The 17,828-nt window shown below is 37.9% G+C and overlaps 4 protein-coding genes across 6 annotated transcripts; all 4 read left to right on the forward strand.

The window, feature by feature from the left end:
* The first annotated feature begins 323 nt into the window (after nt 1-323).
* LOC113763196 (metacaspase-1-like) lies at nt 324-2,931 on the forward strand. The gene is made up of 5 exons (XM_027306938.1): nt 324-888; nt 1,219-1,543; nt 1,984-2,095; nt 2,267-2,446; nt 2,631-2,931. Exons 1-5 carry the CDS (start codon nt 462-464, stop codon nt 2,685-2,687), a joined length of 1,101 nt encoding a protein of 366 aa, XP_027162739.1. The 5' UTR covers nt 324-461; the 3' UTR covers nt 2,688-2,931.
* A 736-nt stretch (nt 2,932-3,667) lies between these two features.
* Nucleotides 3,668-6,459, forward strand: LOC113762588 (metacaspase-3-like). 2 transcript variants are annotated; one of them, XM_027306100.1, is made up of 5 exons: nt 3,668-4,164; nt 4,534-4,864; nt 4,941-5,061; nt 5,500-5,655; nt 6,110-6,459. In XM_027306100.1, the coding sequence occupies exons 1-5, from the start codon at nt 3,711-3,713 to the stop codon at nt 6,167-6,169; spliced, it is 1,122 nt and encodes a 373-aa protein (XP_027161901.1). In that variant the 5' UTR covers nt 3,668-3,710; the 3' UTR covers nt 6,170-6,459. The 2 variants fall into 2 exon arrangements, with proteins under 2 accessions (XP_027161901.1, XP_027161902.1); XM_027306101.1 differs by lacking the exons at nt 5,500-5,655; nt 6,110-6,459 and adding an exon at nt 5,178-5,469.
* A 1,189-nt stretch (nt 6,460-7,648) lies between these two features.
* Nucleotides 7,649-10,121, forward strand: LOC113762529 (metacaspase-1-like). The gene is made up of 5 exons (XM_027306017.1): nt 7,649-8,125; nt 8,225-8,555; nt 8,651-8,771; nt 9,046-9,240; nt 9,835-10,121. Exons 1-5 carry the CDS (start codon nt 7,672-7,674, stop codon nt 9,892-9,894), a joined length of 1,161 nt encoding a protein of 386 aa, XP_027161818.1. The 5' UTR covers nt 7,649-7,671; the 3' UTR covers nt 9,895-10,121.
* Nucleotides 10,122-12,660: 2,539 nt separating this feature from the next.
* Nucleotides 12,661-15,207, forward strand: LOC113762388 (metacaspase-1-like). Of its 2 annotated transcripts, none has more exons than XM_027305829.1 (5): nt 12,661-13,120; nt 13,443-13,767; nt 14,203-14,314; nt 14,486-14,665; nt 14,857-15,207. In XM_027305829.1, the coding sequence occupies exons 1-5, from the start codon at nt 12,685-12,687 to the stop codon at nt 14,911-14,913; spliced, it is 1,110 nt and encodes a 369-aa protein (XP_027161630.1). In that variant the 5' UTR covers nt 12,661-12,684; the 3' UTR covers nt 14,914-15,207. The 2 variants fall into 2 exon arrangements, with proteins under 2 accessions (XP_027161630.1, XP_027161632.1); XM_027305831.1 differs by having other exon boundaries at nt 12,663-13,111.
* The last annotated feature ends 2,621 nt before the right edge of the window (nt 15,208-17,828 follow it).

The following is a 17,828-nucleotide window of genomic DNA, read 5'->3' on the forward strand; positions in this document are numbered from 1 at the left end:
CAGATTTGAGTTCTACAACATCTACTGTACAATAATTAAAAAAAAAAATTTTTTTTTGGGGTAAGAAAGAGTTTAGCTCCTTATATTTGCAATTAGACCAATAATTTGCATGCATGAAAATCTTATCATATCCACCCTTCACTTTCCCTTAAAAGGACCTTTGTCCCTCCCAAATCTTGAACCGGGTCTTTTAAGGAATATCTTATTCCTCTAGTCAAATGGCGGGTTATCGTTGTAATTCGTAGCAGTAGTGTTAGTTAAATCATAAATGTCACCGCAAGACGAAACCAAACTTTAACCTCCCGAGTTCCTGCAAACTGTGAAAGAGTTCCATTACATCTACTGCTTACATTCTCATTGGTTTGTCAGTTGTCTTCGGTTTTTGCAGGAAGTCTCCAAAGTCGAGAACTTAGCAGGGGGTTGTCAATCTTTGAATCATACAAAAGTTGACAGTTACTGGTATGGAGACTGTTACTTGTAAAACATGCCATCGAATATCATCAGTAACTAAACAAACGACCAAAATCCGATGCCATGGATGCCAGGGAACTATTTTGATTGGCAATAGTCAAGTATCGGTTCCGTTGGACATAAGCAAATGGCCGAGCCATGATCAAGATAACATCATCATTGAACGAAAACGGTTCCATGATTTCAGTAAGAAAATCTCAGGTATCAGCCCAAGAAGTTCTCCCAGCTTTAGCCAATTTCCTACTGCAAGAATATCAGATACACCACCAAGAGGGAAGCGAGCACTACTTTGTGGAGTATCTTACAATCAGAATAAGAAATTCAAGCTCAGAGGAACAACACCAGATGTAATGAACATGGCAAAACTGCTCGTTCGGCAATTTGGTTTCCCAACTAATGCTATCATTGTCCTAGGAGGTATTGCCGGTAACAATTACTGATAAATGTTGTTGAAAGCATACTAGGGGCATGAGATTGAACATCTGTTAGGAATTGAATTGTTTCTAATTTGAACATAGACATCAGGTTATTGTATCTTTACATTCATTTGAACCTTGTTCATCTTATCCTGTGGCAGTTGTTACAGATTTTTCACTTGGAAATACTTTCTCAGTCTTATATCTTGGTATAATTGTAACTGAGGCCTATTACACTTTCCTTAGTAGTTTTCTTCCATTCCTGATGTAGTACCATATATGTTACTATTTCCAATTGATGCACCTTACAAAGACACTAAACAACTTGTAGATTTTATGTCATATGAGCCTCCAACAAGGATGAATATTATACGGGCCTTTGACTGGCTGGTGAAAGACTCGCAATCAGGGGATTCTTTGGTGTTCTATTTCTCGGGGCATGGCACACAACAACTTGATCTTGACGGCGATGAGATCGATGGTTTTGATGAAGCAATCTGTCCTCTTGATTTTGAGACTGCAGGAATCATAATCGATAATGACATCAATAAAATGATTGTTGAACCGCTTAAACAAGGCGTCACACTTCACGCTATAATTGATGCTTGTCACAGTGGAACTGTTCTTGATCTGCAGCGAGTGTACGACCATAACAGGTAAGGGCCTTTTTTCGATGGTTTCATTTTACTGCTTGTGCATATTTTGGTTCAATACTAAATTACTAAGGGATATAGGCATTTAATTTGGAAGAGAAACGACTCTTTTTAGTGTTACATTATGGTCCCACAATATAGATTTCAATTGACAGACTGGATTTGATCATATTACTTCTTACGAGTCAGAAACCTTCAGGCTAACAAGATCCACTAAGGAAGAAAAAAGTCAAGTCATTGAACTAAAGGACCCTATATAGCGTAGCATCCGGTCCATATTACGCTGATATTTTCTCGTTCTGAAGTTTATTGGTTGAGATTAAGCTTCACTTTCTCCCTCTACTATATTGTGTGTAATTGATGATTATAAATCCATTTATGGGAGTTACATAGACCCCGTTGCAGATGTTTTTGGGTAAAATTTTATTTCTTTTTCACACTAGGGGGAGATGGAAAGATAATTATCCTGCATCAGGTGCTTATAAAGGTACAAGTGGAGGGAAGGCCATCTGTTTCAGTGCTTGTGAGGACGATCAACAAGCTGCAGATACCTCTGTAAGTTTCCCAAAGCTGCTGTGGTATTCTTCCACGCGACGATGGCGAATGGCGGGTGGTTCTGAGGGTGATTTTCAGCCATAACCAGTCGTATCATTGATAAGTAGTATATGACAATGACAATTTAACTGCTAATTAAAACTCTCCTCTTGTATCAACCTAATAATGTAGGCTTTCTCTCCGGAGATTGTTGGTGCCATGACATTCACATTTATAAAAGCAGTCGTGGAGAACAAAGAAATAACATATCATGGAATTCTCGATTCTATTCACAATGCCATCGAAGACGCCAATAATTCTAAAAGAGGATGCGGAATGCTCAACCGGATGTGTCACCAGAAGATGCTACAGGTACTGACTTTCCTACTTTAACGTCCCTTTGGCCACTTAGTATAAGATGACACAGAGATAGCTAGTTTGGAAGTCTAATCCCTTCTGATTGAAAACTTTTGCTGTTGGCGCATTATCTCCTCTCCATAACCTCTTTCAAGGTAATTTCACTGCTGATCCATTGTTTTGCACCGCCGCTGTGCAGGATCCAATGCTATCATCTTCCGAACCATTCAACGCTAACTCCTTATTCAAGCTCTAAGCATTGGTGAAGCATGAAAATTCATTTTTTGGCGCAATAATGCAAGTCATTGCAGATGTAATTCTCCCTGGTTTTGTTGTATTTGTACGAATAACTCAGGAAAAGTGCAAATGTTACGATACCCAGCAATATGTCAGAAGGGCAACCACTTGGAAAAGTTCAATTTATACTGTAATAGTTGGACTGTAAAACGAACAAATACTTTGCGTATACCGAAAATGTTGAATAATCTGCCAGAATGAAAAGCTTGTGCTATTAGAAAGAAGGCGGTGAATCCAATTCCCATTACGGATGCTGGAGGATGCCTCTCCAGGAGTCCATTCCCGTCATAATGATGGAATTTCTTGTCCAGCTAAAAGTTAATCGTAGAAGTAAATACCATTTCGCACCATAGTCTAAATTAGTACATAATGCTTAATTATGGTAGCAAACTCGCACCATGATCTAAAATTACAATAAGTAGGCAATGGACTAATATAATAACTTGCAAATACATGGAGTAAACTTGGCAAAGATTTTCTTTTATCTGGTGAATGCAGAATACTTCCTTCATTTCTGACACTTTTTTCCACTCGTATCGATCTGAATAACTCCAGCTTTTCAATCCTAAAACCTTGGTCGTTTCCTTCAAAGTTAAAAACTTGCAGCACAAGCTGATTCTTTTTAGTGCACTCCTGGAATCAAATACTCAGAAAAACCCAAATATGCTATTCAGATTTCAGTTCCACTCACTAAATCCAAGACAGGAACGAAAATTCTGCCACTCAAAAAACTGCAAAAAGCATAATTAAAGACTGAATATGGTTCTTTAGAACATTTATTTTAGTGGCTGACAGTTGTGATGCTCACTTCACTTTGACAAAAGAATATAGATTCGTTCGAGATCATCCCTGAGCAAAGGAGATAAATGAGACCTTTATATGTTGTGAATTTTGATGATGATCAAATACTTCTACCTTGACCTTCACTGTCCCACCAAGATTCACAATCCCAGGGCTTTTTTTTAAAAAAAAAAGAAAAGAAATGGCAACAAGAACAGATAAATGCCAATGGTGTGGGGTAAATCTGCTTCTGCCTCTCCAACTTCAAGCAAATTCAGTACGCTGTCCTAACTGCCAATACATCATACAGCTCCAGCACAGCCCCGATCTCTATTTCCATTCTGAAGGGAATGGATATCTCAATGGGGCATCCAACAACTGCAATGGCATGGGATTTCCAGCATATAGGAATTGCTGGAAGCAAGATTTCGAGCCTTCTTGGCTAAATGGCTATCTACGTTACATGCAATCGTATCAAATGCCAATGCAGGTGCTACCACCCACTTTTCATGGGCGAAAACGGGCTGTTCTTTGTGGGGTGAGCTACAAGGGGCACCCAAAGAGTCTCAAAGGAAGTGTTAATGATGTATTATGCATGAAATATTTTCTTGTTGAGAGGATGGGATTTCCTAATTCTTCTGTTATTGTTCTAACAGGTATGCACCACAATCCCATGCTATTCTTCAAAATTAAGTTTTTTAGTCACTATAAAGTACGAGATGCAAAGTTGTGATCGGTAATGGAGTACTTTTCCTCAGTCTGATATCTTGAAGAACATGAATCTATGCTAAGGAAACGAAAGTCTTCTATATCTAACCTAGGTGTGGTAAATGGCATTTCCCACAGGATTATAAACAAAAGGAATGAAAAGAATTGTCAATACCTGAATCTACTTTAAGGTCTGAGTAAAGTTCAACTTTTTTTATATATATAAATCAATGGACATTAAAGCATAGACAGCTAACGTCATATCTTTCAAAAATAGCTCAACTGTCCAGACTATAGCTCATTCTGAAATTTTGCAGAAGAAGAGAAAGATCCTTTTCGGGTCCCAACCAAGCATAACATCCAAAGAGCCTTGAACTGGCTTGTGCAAGGTTGTCAATCAGGGGACTCTTTGGTGTTTCATTACTCGGGCCATGGCTCTCGTGTCCGAGACCATGATGGGGACGAGATCGATGGATATGATGAATCATTGTGCCCTGTTGACTATGAGACTGAGGGGAAGATCCTGGACGATGAGATCAATGCTACCATAGTAAGGCCACTGCCCCGGGGTGCAACACTACATGCCATTATCGACACTTGCTTCAGTGGAACTTTCTTAGATCTGCCATTCATGTGCAGGATGAACAGGTAAATAATTTCCTTGTCCATTCTGAAGCCGTAAGCAGTACAGTATGATTACTTACAAAGTCCTGTTGTTAAGTAGGGAAGGATACTATCGGTGGGTAGATCATAGCATTCCATATGCTGCATATAAGGGTACAAGAGGTGGCTTAGCAATCTCTATCAGTGCCTGTGATGATGATCAAAATTCCGGAGACACTACTGTTAGTACTCAAAACATTTCTTTTGCTTCTGATTTTCAAATCAATTGGCTTGTTCTCGAGAATAGCATGGATAATTAATCATTCTCCTTTGCTCACTAAGCATTTTTCATATACAGAATGAGTCAGCAGATCAGTTTTTATTATCGACCGAGCAGAATTGATACTGAATGTGAAAGATGAAGTTCTCCCTGCTAGAAAAAATCTGATTGGCCCAAAACAGAAAAGAAACTGTGCATCCCTCAGACCTTCTTAATTAGCTTAAGTTCAATTCGATTTTTGTTTGGCACTCAAAACTTTCTAGAACTTTAGGACCTCAAAAATAAACTAAAAAGGTCTTGTACCATAATCTGCAGTATACAACCCAAAAGAGGCTTGTCAGACCATTGCTTAGTCCTCTGGAATACGATTATGGCGTAACATTTTATGTTGCCTGAGCAGGTTTTCACAGGCACAGCGACTGGCGCCCTGACTTACAGCTTCATCCAAACAGTAGAACGTGAACCAAGATTGACATATGGGCGCTTACTTTCTACCATGCGCAACAGTATCAGTAAAGCACAAAATGGATTTTTAAATTTCACTAACTCATTACAGGTATTGAATATTGACATGCTTTCCCAAGGTTTTTTCTGCTTTCTACATGTCAATTTTAGTGCTTTTCCAATGAATGGTAAAGCATTTACTTTTAGCGACTCAATTAAAAGTGAAATCATGTCATCAATAGCAGGGGATTAAAAGATGTATCCATTTCAAAAACCGTCTTATGCCTTCCTACACATGCATGGAAATTGTTGATTGGCTTAATTAAAAAGAAACCTCTTGGATGAAAAAATGAGGAAGAAAAAAGCATAACCCAATAATATAGCATCCTTTACAGTTTGTAAGGAAACTAAAACAGCTAAAAGTATTCAAGTTCAGGGGCAAATCAAGAGCTTAAGAAGGAGATGAGCAGTTGATTTCTGGTCAATTTCAGTCCCATATGCATCTGATGTACTCATATTCGAAAGACTGCAGATGTAACGGCGTGTTTTACTTTGGTATTGTGCAGGAACCTCAACTATCCTCTTCTGAACAGTTTGATATTTATTCAAAGGCGATAATCTTATAGACCCAGCTATGCTTTTAACAGATAATCAGGACCAAGTGTACTGGCTTTACTTCCTGAGTCGTATAACAGCTTCAAGTCTAATACCTCCTCCCTTTAACTTTAGCTGAAGCTATGCACAAAAAAAATCATACTACAGGCACTACATGGTGACTGTCAGTTTGATAATTAGTACTTTATTTGTATGATTGTATCAGTAAAAGTGCAACGTGTTTCATATGAATCCCTGGTGTACTTTACATGTCTAAGACACTTAGTTTCCAGCCATCTCCTATAGAATGCTCTTCTTTTCATCTCTTATGTTATCTGAGTCTCATATGGAAAACTGCACGATCAACAAGTGCCTAAATTTTTTTTCAGTTGCTACTTTGATTGGGTTAGAACTTAGAAGTGTTCGAGTAAAATTGATCCAGATGCAGATGATAACAAATTCATTACTGATACGAAGGATCAAAAGACTGGAGATGTCGTACATTACATCTGAGAGCCAAACCAGAACTAATATATCATAGTATAATCTGGTTGGGCTGTCCCTTGCTAGCTATGCTCTTTCTGAGAGTGAGCGATGCCCAGATGTACCAATATAGGACTGCAAGAGCTCATTCAGCAAGCTGTCAACAAGTTTGATACGTGATGAATTAATCATGAATTTAACTGAAGAATTAACAAATGCACCTAATCAAATTCTTCCTTTCAAAACTTCAGGTGAGACAAGTCAATTTCTCTGGATTTATCTAGTAAAAGGGATACAGAATAGCATCCTTATTAGTAGATTCTTCCAAATAATATGAGATTTTTTCAAAACAATTGATAGAAAATTGGAGGGTATGCATCGAGTTACTTATTTGTTTGCAGAGCCACTGTTTGGTTGAAACAAAACCATTAAACAAAAATTTCAACAAAGTTAGTGGCTTCATATTTGTTTGCTAAAAAAACCCACAAGATTGTTTAGAAAAGTTTCTATTCAGCACTAAGGAGAATAAAAGGACAAAAAAAGAAAAATCCCTGTAGTGTGATACTTTGTCCGTTCCCACAAAGCCAACCTTCATGAAATCAGAGAGCATTGCTTTCCTCACCAGTAATGCTTTCTTTCATGAAAGAACTTGCATATAAATTGCGTCATAACTTTCCTCACCAGTAAGGTTTCACAGGCATTCTGTCACTGTATTTACCCTTGGCTTGGATGTTACTTTTGCCTGTATGAGATTTTATTCTGATATGCAGTCTACTTATTTGTCTCTATCATATATCAACTAGGTGGCCTACTATTGAAGGGAATAGCCCAAAGACATGAACTATGCCACTAATGGAAACGACGGGTCAAACAGAATATGGGTCGGCCAAGGTAGGTTTAAAGGGGAAGTATCTAATTCCCCATCTCTACTTTGGCTTTTCTGCAATAAATTCAATGTGTCAACCCTTTACAAGCTTAAATACAACTCCTTACGGGCTTGTTTCGAACTCATCCATCAACATCTCATCCGCAAGAAGCTCACTGAATAGAAATGTCAGGTAGGAGAATAAGGTGCAGTTGGTGTGGGGTTCAACTGACAGTGCCACCCAGAGCCCAAAATATCCAGTGTGCAGTGTGTAAAGCTGTCACACAGGTTCAACAACATGATCGTCTTCTGGGTCAAGCTCAAAGTTCACTTCATGATGCAACAAATAAGTTGAAGGGATTCCTTAATACAGTTTCCAGCAATATTAATTCAATGGTAGCAGCAGTTAATAGCTACCCTATGCAGGCATCGAGTTATGGTAGTTATGCCCAACCTGCAAGACCTATTTCCTCACTGATGCCTTTTTCAGCAAAAGGGAAGAAACGAGCAGTGTTATGTGCAGTGAGCTACTATGGACAGAGACATAGGCTAAAAGGAACTGTCAACGATGTAAGGTGCATGAAATATTTTCTGGTTGAGAGGATGGGTTTTCCAAATGACTCCATACTTCTTCTTTCAGGTAAAAATTCTTTGCATCATATAATTTTGAAACTCCCTGGCCTTGTGAAAATTAAGCTCCACATTTGTCTGATATAAAACTTACATATTTAATCTGCAGAAGAAGAGCCCAATCCTTCCTTGATCCCGACGAAGTATAATATCAGAAAGGCCTTGCACTGGCTTGTCCAAGGTTGCCAATCAGGTGATTCGTTAGTATTTCACTATTCAGGCCATGGCTCACAACAGCGTGACTTGAATGGAGACGAGATAGATGGGTATGACGAAATGTTGTTGCCAGTTGATCACCAAATTGAAGGAACAATACTGGACGACGAGATCAATGCCACCATTGTGAAGCCACTGCCCAGTGGCGCCAAGCTCCACGCCATCATTGATGCATGCCACAGCGGCACTGTCCTTGATCTGCCATTTTTGTGCAGAATGAACAGGTTAGCATAGGTATTGCTGTAATGCAGTTGCAACTAAGAAGCAGATTCCAGACTAGTCAAAAGAGAAGAAAAATGAGTATTTCTTTATCTTGTAGTGAAGGATACTATGTCTGGGAGGATCATGGTTTCTTGTCATCCACATACAAAGGTACAAGTGGCGGGCTGGCCATCTCCTTTAGCGCTTGTGATGATCATCAAGTATCAGTAGATACCATGGTGAGTAACCAGTTTTAGTATCTGCCTCTTAAATTTCTTGTATTCGTGCGACACCAGCAACAAATGGGGTACGTAGCAGATCACATAAAATTGAATATGCAATTCCTTCCAATCCTAATAAATTGAGGCACTTGACGAATAGAGACAGAGTTTCCACAAAGTTTCTTGCTTTCTGCAAGATGCTGTTATTTCACAACTCTAAATATCAGAGATCTTAAAGTAAGTACACTCCAGATCGAGCAACTTACATGCTCAAAAAACGTCACTGGTTCAGGCTCTCTCAGGAAACGCTGTCACCGGAGCCATGACGTACAGCTTCATCCAAGCTGCACAAAAGGAACCCGGATTGACGTATGGTCGCCTGCTGAATTCCATGAGCCAGATAATTCGGGATGCCAAAGCTGGAACACATCTAAATGGACCCATTTCAGCTCTTTTGAGAAAAGTATTGGGCACAGAATTGTCACAGGTTAGCACCGACACGCCGCAGTTCATTACTGGACAATGTCTGCCCATCGAATTTATTTTTTGATAGTACAAACTCCCCCTATTAATTCCTTTGCATAGCATATCTATCTATACTAGATAGTGGCTGATCTACCATTGAGTCACAAAGGCTGATGCCATGAAAAAGAGAGTAAAATTTCTGCAGTGATCTCGAGCATAAATTGTTGTCACGTAAGCTGATTCAACGCATTCCACTCATTGTAATTCTTGGACGTTATAAAGATTACGTAATGCAAAATGCCAAAAAAGCATTACTAGGGTAATGATGTTGATCTCAACACCAAAAAAGTTGAGAGGGCCACGGGTTTAATTACAAATTTATCCAGTTGATGCTCTGTGTTCCTAGTTGTAAGGTTGCCTTCATATGGCATTCTCATGATGTCTGACCTCTGAAGGGGGGAGAGCAAGTAATAATAAGGGGTCATCCTCGTCCTTCTATTTGCTAGCGTGATAAGTTTCAGTTTGATCCATCAGCAAATATAAATAGTATAGTACTGATTTGCTTGGATTTCAGTTTCCCGTTCACTGTTTCTTTACTGGTTATTGCATCCTGCAGGTGCCACAATTGTCGTCTTCTGCAAAATTTGATATTTACTCGAAGCCATTGAGTCTCTAGGATGAGAAGACGTAGCCACATTATGAGGATCTTCCGCTTGACTTGGATGTATATGACTGTATGTAGATTGGGAAATATTTCGACCTTAAAAACCCAATCAATCACTAGTGTAACGAAACAAAATTCGAATGTCTGAGACCAGATGTAGCACACATCCCGCAATCTCCCTTATGTTGGCCGAGGCCCACATTGTACTGATCCAAGTAAATAAACAAATACTTCCTCCGTGCGACTTACATAGTCTTATTATTATTATTATTATTTTTAAGTATATAGTTATCTTGATTGCAAGAATAAATGTTAAAGTATCTATACCTATATAAATTCGAGAAGGGGTTTTGAGGAACAAACCTTCTCACACCTCCAAACTCCCCATTCCTTTTCTCTAGCATTTTATATTTAATTTAATTCATAAAATATATTCCTCTCCACTTCCACATCTACTCTTCACATTTGAAATTGTTAGTTATTTTTTAAAATCATTTCATTTGTATATTTTTATGATAATAAAGCCTGTGTAGATAGTTAACTAGGTGTTAATTTTGTTTGTTTTTAAATTTACTCTTATTTCTATTATTCATTAACCTTTATCTGTGCAATATATAAGGAGAGAGTGTCATTGTGTAGTGTAAACACACAATGTTATTTTTTAAAATTTCTAATATACCCTTAATTATAAGGGCAAATTTGTCTCAATCACAGATAGTTATTTGAAGCAGATCTCCAACTAACTACAATTTTCTCATGCTAATTTCCAACTCTCACATATTCTTCTCTACTTCCATCATCTTTGTCTCGTGTATGATTATTTGAATTCTAATGGAATTTGACCCATAAAATCCATAAAAAAAATCTGTTTGCAGAGATAATTGTACTGTAATAAATATTTTTTTTTGTTAATCGCATACACCTTAAAGTGTGCCTTAAGCACTAGTCTATATAAATTTGAGTAGGGATTTTCAGGAACAAACCTCCTCACACCTCCAAACTCCCAATTCCTTTTTTTTTCATAGCATTTCACATTTAATTTAATTCATAAAATATCCATTCAACTCCCACATCTATTCTTCACATTTGAAATTGTTAGTTATTTTTAAAATTATTTCATTTCAAATTGTTAGTTGCTATGCGTATGCATGTTATCCTTTAAAGAAATGCATGCTTTAATGGTTTTTTTGGGAAGCCTTTTTTAAAAGTTTTTTTACTGCAAATATTTATTTAAAAACCATTTCAGAATGTTTGTTCATAGAAAAATTTCAAAGGTAGTAAAATTTCACAAAATTTACACTTCAAATCAAATTTTCTTCAAAATCATGATTCCATCTTTTGATTTGGTAAAAAAAAATGCTTGAAAAATGAGAAATTGAGTTATGAATAGTGAAAAAGTTGAAACATGGGACAAGATTGGGAAAGGGCAAACTATGGCCGAGATAGTTAAAGTTTTAGCTATAATATACATGGGAGGAAGAATGGTAAAATAAGAGATGAATAGGGTTACGAGAATGGATAGGAGAGAGGGCTATTAGCCTATTAAGAACAAAAAGCTTAGGACTTGCAAGAGAAGAGAAGGGGGTTGTTATAGAGAAGGTGGGGCTACAAGATGAAATAAGGGTGGTGTAGGAGGCGATTATAGGTAGGGTTACGAGGTGGGGAGAATGGTGTAATTACATGGATGTATCTTTGTTTAGGTGCTTGTTGCAAAATCTATGTTGCTCGTCTCTGCATAACTCGTCAGTACATCGATTCTAGTTATCAAAATCTATAGAGGGTTGGAACTAGGAACCCGAGTTTAGGCAGAGTGGTGAACGAACACCACCCTTTCCTAGTCTTTTTGGCCACTTTCCCTCCAATTCTGTCTTAGCAGTAAACAGAAACATCTGCATTGCCTTGCTTATTTACGAAGGGACTTTGGTCATTTCAAAGAAGGTTTTGACATTATTTTGACGGTCTCTGTTGCGTTGGCTTGTTGTTCAAAGTAGTTATTGGAACGCGCATGGGTTGGGACTATTGCAGGGCAAGCAACTATAGTTTTATATGCTTCCATGGGGTGGGAATATTGCAGGGTAAGTAATTATGGTTTCTATACTTCTATTCCAAGCCTCCAAGAGCTGATGATCAACGTCCATGGCTGGGGTGGGAATTTTTAAAGTGGATGGATTCGGTATCGCCCCTTCAGTGCGTAGTTGGCTGGGCATCTGATTCTTCGAATCTCATTTGAAGATAACGAGCATTTGTTAAAGTTCTGAACACTTATATCACGCTTGGAATAAAGGGTTAAAAAAAAAAAAAAGAAGTTGCCCTTCTTGACAGCTGTGTACTTGACAGAACTTTTGTTTCAGCTTAGTCTCCTCTTGCGACTTCTACAACATGAGTTCTTACGTACGACTTACAATTTGGTATCTCGCGGCTAAACAGTGTTTTCAAGTTCACATCTTGTAAACAGTCAAATTGCCTGAATAATTAATTTACGCAAGGGCGGAATAGCTTTGAGTTCTACAATATTTACGGTGAAACGTCTTTTAGAGTTTAGCTCCTTTTCTTTTTTTGGGTAAGAAAGAGTTTAGCTCCTTATATTTGCAATTAGATCAATAATTTGCATGCAAGAAAATCTTATCATATCCACCCATCACTGTCCCTCCTAAATCTTGAACCAGGTCTTTTAAGGAATATCTTATTCCTCTAATCAAATGGCGGGTTACCATTGTAATTGGTAGCAGGGTTAGTTAAATCATAAATGTCACTGCAAAAGTTGTCAATCTTTGAATCATACAAAAGTTGACAGTTACTGGTATGGATACTGTTACTTGTAAAACATGCCATCGAATATCATCAGCAACTAAACATACGACCAAAATCCGATGCCATGGATGCCAGGGAACTTTTTTGATTGGCAATAGTCAAGTATCGGTTCCGTTGGACATAAGCAAATGGCCGAGCCATGATCAAGATAACATCATGACTGAACGAAAAGGGTTCCGTTATTTCTGTAAGAAAATCTCAGGTATCAGTCCAAGAAGTTCTCCCAGCTTTAGCCAATTTCCTACTGCAAGAATATCAGATACACCACCAAGAGGGAAGCGAGCACTACTTTGTGGAGTATCTTACAATCAGAATAAGAAATTCAAGCTCAGAGGAACAACACCAGATGTAATGAACATGGCAAAACTGCTCGTTCAGCAATTTGGTTTCCCAACTAATGCTATCCTTGTCCTAGGAGGTATTGCCGGTAACAATTACTGATAAATGTTGTTGAAAGCATACTAGGGGCATGAGATTGAACATCTGTGAGGAATTGGATTGTTTCTAATTTGAACATAGACATTAGGTTATTGTATCTTTACATTCATTTGACCCTTGTTCATCTTATTCCTGTGGCAGTTGTTACTGATTTTTCAATTGGAAATACATTCTCAGTCTTTTCTCTTGGTATAATTGTAACTGAGGCCTATTACACTTTCCTTAATAATTTTCTTCCATTCCTGATGTAGTACCATAAATGTTACTATTTCCAATTGATGCACCTTACAAAGACACTACACAACTTGTAGATTTTACGTCATATGAGCCTCCAACAAGGATGAATATTATACGGGCCTTTGACTGGCTGGTGAAAGACTCTCAATCAGGGGATTCTTTGGTGTTCTATTTCTCGGGGCATGGCGTACGACAACTTGATCTTGACGGCGATGAGATCGATGGTTTTGATGAAGCAATCTGTCCTCTTGATTTTGAGACTGCAGGAATCATAATCGATAATGACATCAATAAAATGATTGTTGAACCGCTTAAACAAGGCGTCACACTTCACGCTATAATTGATGCTTGTCACAGTGGAACTGTTCTTGATCTGCCGCGAGTGTACGACCACAACAGGTAAGGGCTTTTTTCGATAGTTTCGTTTTACTGCTTGTGCATATTTTGGTTCAACACTAATGGATATAGGCATGTAATTCAGAAGAGAAACGACTCTTTTTAGTGTTACATTATGGTCCCACGATATAGATTTCAATTTCAATTAACAGACTGGATTTGATCATATTACTTCTTACAAGTAAGAAAGCCTTCAGGCTAATAAGATCCACTAATGAAGAAAAAGTTGTCATTGAACTAAAGGACCCTATATAGCGTAGCATCCGGTCCATGTTACACTGATATTTTCTCGTTCAGAAGTTTATTGGTTGAGATTAAGCTTCACTTTCTTCCTCTACTATATTGTGTGTAACTGATGATTATAAATCCATTTATGGGAGTTACATAGACCCCGTTGCAGATGTGTTTGGGTAAAATTTTATTTCTTTGTCACACTAGGGGGAGATGGAAAGATAATTATCCTGCATCAGGTGCTTTTAAAGGTACAAGTGGAGGGAAGGCCATCTGTTTCAGTGCTTGTGAGGACTATCAACAAGCTTCAGATACCTCTGTAAGTTTCCCAAAGCTGCTGTGGTATTCTTCCACGTGACGATGGCGAATGGCGGGTGGTTCTGAGGGTGAATTTCAGCCATAACCAGTCGTATCATTGATAAGTAGTATATGACAATGACAATTTAACTGCTAATTAAAACTCTCCTCTTGTATCAACCTAATAATGTAGGCTTTCTCTCCGGAGATGGCTGGTGCCATGACATTCACATTTATAAAAGCAGTCGTGGAGAACCAAGAAATAACATATCATGGAATTCTCGATTTTATGCACAATGCCATCGAAAACGCCAATAAATCTCAAAGAGGATGCGGAATGCTGAACCGGATGTTTTACCCGAAGATGCTACAGGTACTGGCTTTCCTACTTTAACGTCCCTTTGGCCACTTAGTAGTTAGTATAAGATGACACAGATATAGCTAGTTTGGAAGTCTAATCCCTTCCGATTGAAAATTTTTGCTGTTGGCGCATTATCTCCTCTCCATAACCTCTTTCTAGGTAATTTCACTGCTGATCCATTGTTTTGCACCGCCACCGTGCAGGATCCAATGCTATCATCTTCCGAATCATTCAACGTTAACTCCTCATTCAAACTCTAAGCAATGGTGAAGCATGAAAATTCATTTTTTGGCGCAATAAGTTGTATTTGTACGAATAACTCAGGAAAAGTGCAAATGTTACGATACCCAGCAATATGTCAGAAGGGCAACCACTTGGAAAAGTTCAATTTATACTGTAATAGTTGGACTGTAAAACGAACAAATACTTTGCGTATACCGAAAATGTTGAATAATCTGCCAGAAAGAAAAGCTTATGCTATTAGAAAGAAGGCGGTGAATCCAATTCCCATTACGGATGCTGGAGGATGCCTCTTCAGGAGTCCATTCCCGTCATAATGATGGAATTTCTTGTCCAGCTAAAAGTTAATCGTAGAAGTAAATACCATTTAACACCATAGTCTAAATTAGTACATTATGCTTAATTAAGGTAGCAAACTCGCACCATGGTCTAAAAATTACAATAAGTAGGCAGTGGACTAATATAATAACTTGCAAAATACGTGGAGTAATCTTGGCAAAAATTTTCTTCATTTCTGACACTTTTTTCCACTTGTATCTATCTGAATAACTCGAGCTTTTCGATCCAGCCTTGTTTGGATTGCGGTTTTTCGTCGGAAAATTACATCGTTTTTTGTGATTACATTTCCCTATTACCTTTTTTCCTCACATACATTAAATCGCTACAGTAATTTTTCCATGAAAAATCATGGAAAATGCAATCCAAACACAAACTTTCAATCCTATCAGGTGAATGGATAGAAGAGGGGGCTATTAGCCTATTAAGGACAAAAAGCATAGGGTTTGCGAGACAAGCGAAGGGGATGTTATAGAGAAAGTGAGGCTATAGTAGGCCTGTCAACGGGTCGGGTCTAGACCCGGATCGGTGAAATTATTGCGGGTATGGGTAGGGATTTAATTCCGTTTCCCGGATTCGGATCCGGATCTGTTTTGTCAAACAAAAAAACGGGTCGGATACGGAATATAGTATTCTGACACGTATTAGACCCGGATCCAGATATAAATGAATTAATAATTTAAAAAATATATATTTATCAATATAATTTGATTAGGGTGATGTATTTGAATAAAGTCAATTTGATTTCTTTTCTTATTTGGTTTTTTCTTTGCATTAGTTAGAAATTAGTTTACAAATATTTTTTTTCTCATTTTTATTAGAAATTATAAATTTGGCTAAATTTGTTCGGGTAGACCCGACCTGTATCTGGGACCCGCCGGATCCGGATCCGGAACATAGAATAAAAGACCCGTCGGATAAACGGGTCGGATCCGGGTCCAGTATAGTAATTCGGATCCGGGTTCGGAATAATGAATTTCGGCCCAGACCCGGCCCGTTGACAGCCCTAGGCTATAGGATGAAATAAGGGTGGTGTAAGAGGCGATTATAGGTAGGGTTACGAGGTGGAGAGAATGGTGAGAATAGGGAGAAGTTAGAGAGATGGTGATGATGTATTTGTTTATCGTGCTTTAATTTTGGGTATTCACTTTCTTTTTCACGTAGAAGAATATACCAGTAATTTGAAACCCGTTATAAATTTAAAACTATATAAACAAAAAATAATAACAAAAAAACAAATTGACATTGTTAGGAACAAATTAAAAATGTCGTGGTAATTGCGAACTATAGATGTGATTTTATAGGCGTGATCATTATCAATTAGTTAAAATTTTGAAGTTGTGATTTGAATTTCTATTGTTGAAGTTAATGGGGTTACGTAAATTCGGAAATGAGAAGGAATAAGGATTATTTAATATATCTGAATTAAAACAAATCTAAAATTGTAGGAACAAGGGATTGGGATTTTGGAGGCTTCTAATGAAAAACTCTCCCTCTAATACATATCTTACATATATAAAGAGCATATGGCTTGTTAACAGTGCCTCATGGTCCAGTTATCCTGTGATTTTTATGGGCTTGAGGAGTGTTTGGTCTTTTAACATTGGATGGCAGTGACCGGTTATCCAGTAATTATGGGCAACTTTGGTGGCTTTTGTATTTGTGCTTCAGGTGTGTGTTTAGTTTCTCCAACTAAGACCGTCCATCTTGTTCGTAATTATCGTTGCTTCAGCTCTACCGGTGAGTGGACGGTAGGCGGTATGCTAAGCGGTCTGTGGGAGTCACAAAAAGCTCCCTTGCCTAGGTAATCTTGTGAGCAAGCCATGTCAAAAGCAGCACATTCGATTTGTTTCTTTCTTCAATTGAAGGCTTGGGTTTGGCGGTTTTGCAATGTGAATTCTTCACTCTTTTGCCTCGCTAATAAAAGCAACTTCCTTTTTCAATTGAAAGTTTCAGTTCCCTAATTTTGCAAGGTTAACACCTCGCTTTATTTCTGCCTTTTGGTGGTTTTGTAGCCTGAGCCCTTTACTCCATTTCTGCCTTGATCATATTTTCTTTGCTGCACTGTTATTTTCTTGTCACAAGACACGATTTGCTTGTTCTGCTCTTCATGTTTCTCCATTTATAATTAAGGTTGTATTTAACATAAATAATTGAGATTACTCGTTTTTGCTCGGTTATGATTGTAAGAAATATTGATAAAAGCTTAGTTTTGGTACTTTTGCAAGGTGAACTCCTTGCTCTACTTTTGCCTTGATTTATTTTGTCTGCTGTACTGTTGTTTTCTTACTGCTTGTCAGTTGTCTCTAGCTGTTAAATTTGTTGGTTTGTAATTAGATTCTGTGTGCGAGGTTGATTATAAACTATTAGTGTTAAATTTCTTGACCTGCCTTTAGAAAAGCAGTTGGATTTGTTTGCCTGAATTGGAAGATAAGCTTTTGTTCATAGTTGGTGCGAAGGTAGTAGTAAATGTAGCTCTTTGTTTTGGTGCGAAGGTAGTAGTAAATGTGGCTGTTATGGTTAAACATCTGATTGCTCCTTTTTGCATGAAGTCTACTTCAATTATAGCATAAAAACTACTTTCCACAATCCTGGAGCA

Source organism: Coffea eugenioides, chromosome 2, assembly GCF_003713205.1.
Source record: "Coffea eugenioides isolate CCC68of chromosome 2, Ceug_1.0, whole genome shotgun sequence".
NCBI lineage: Eukaryota > Viridiplantae > Streptophyta > Magnoliopsida > Gentianales > Rubiaceae > Coffea > Coffea eugenioides.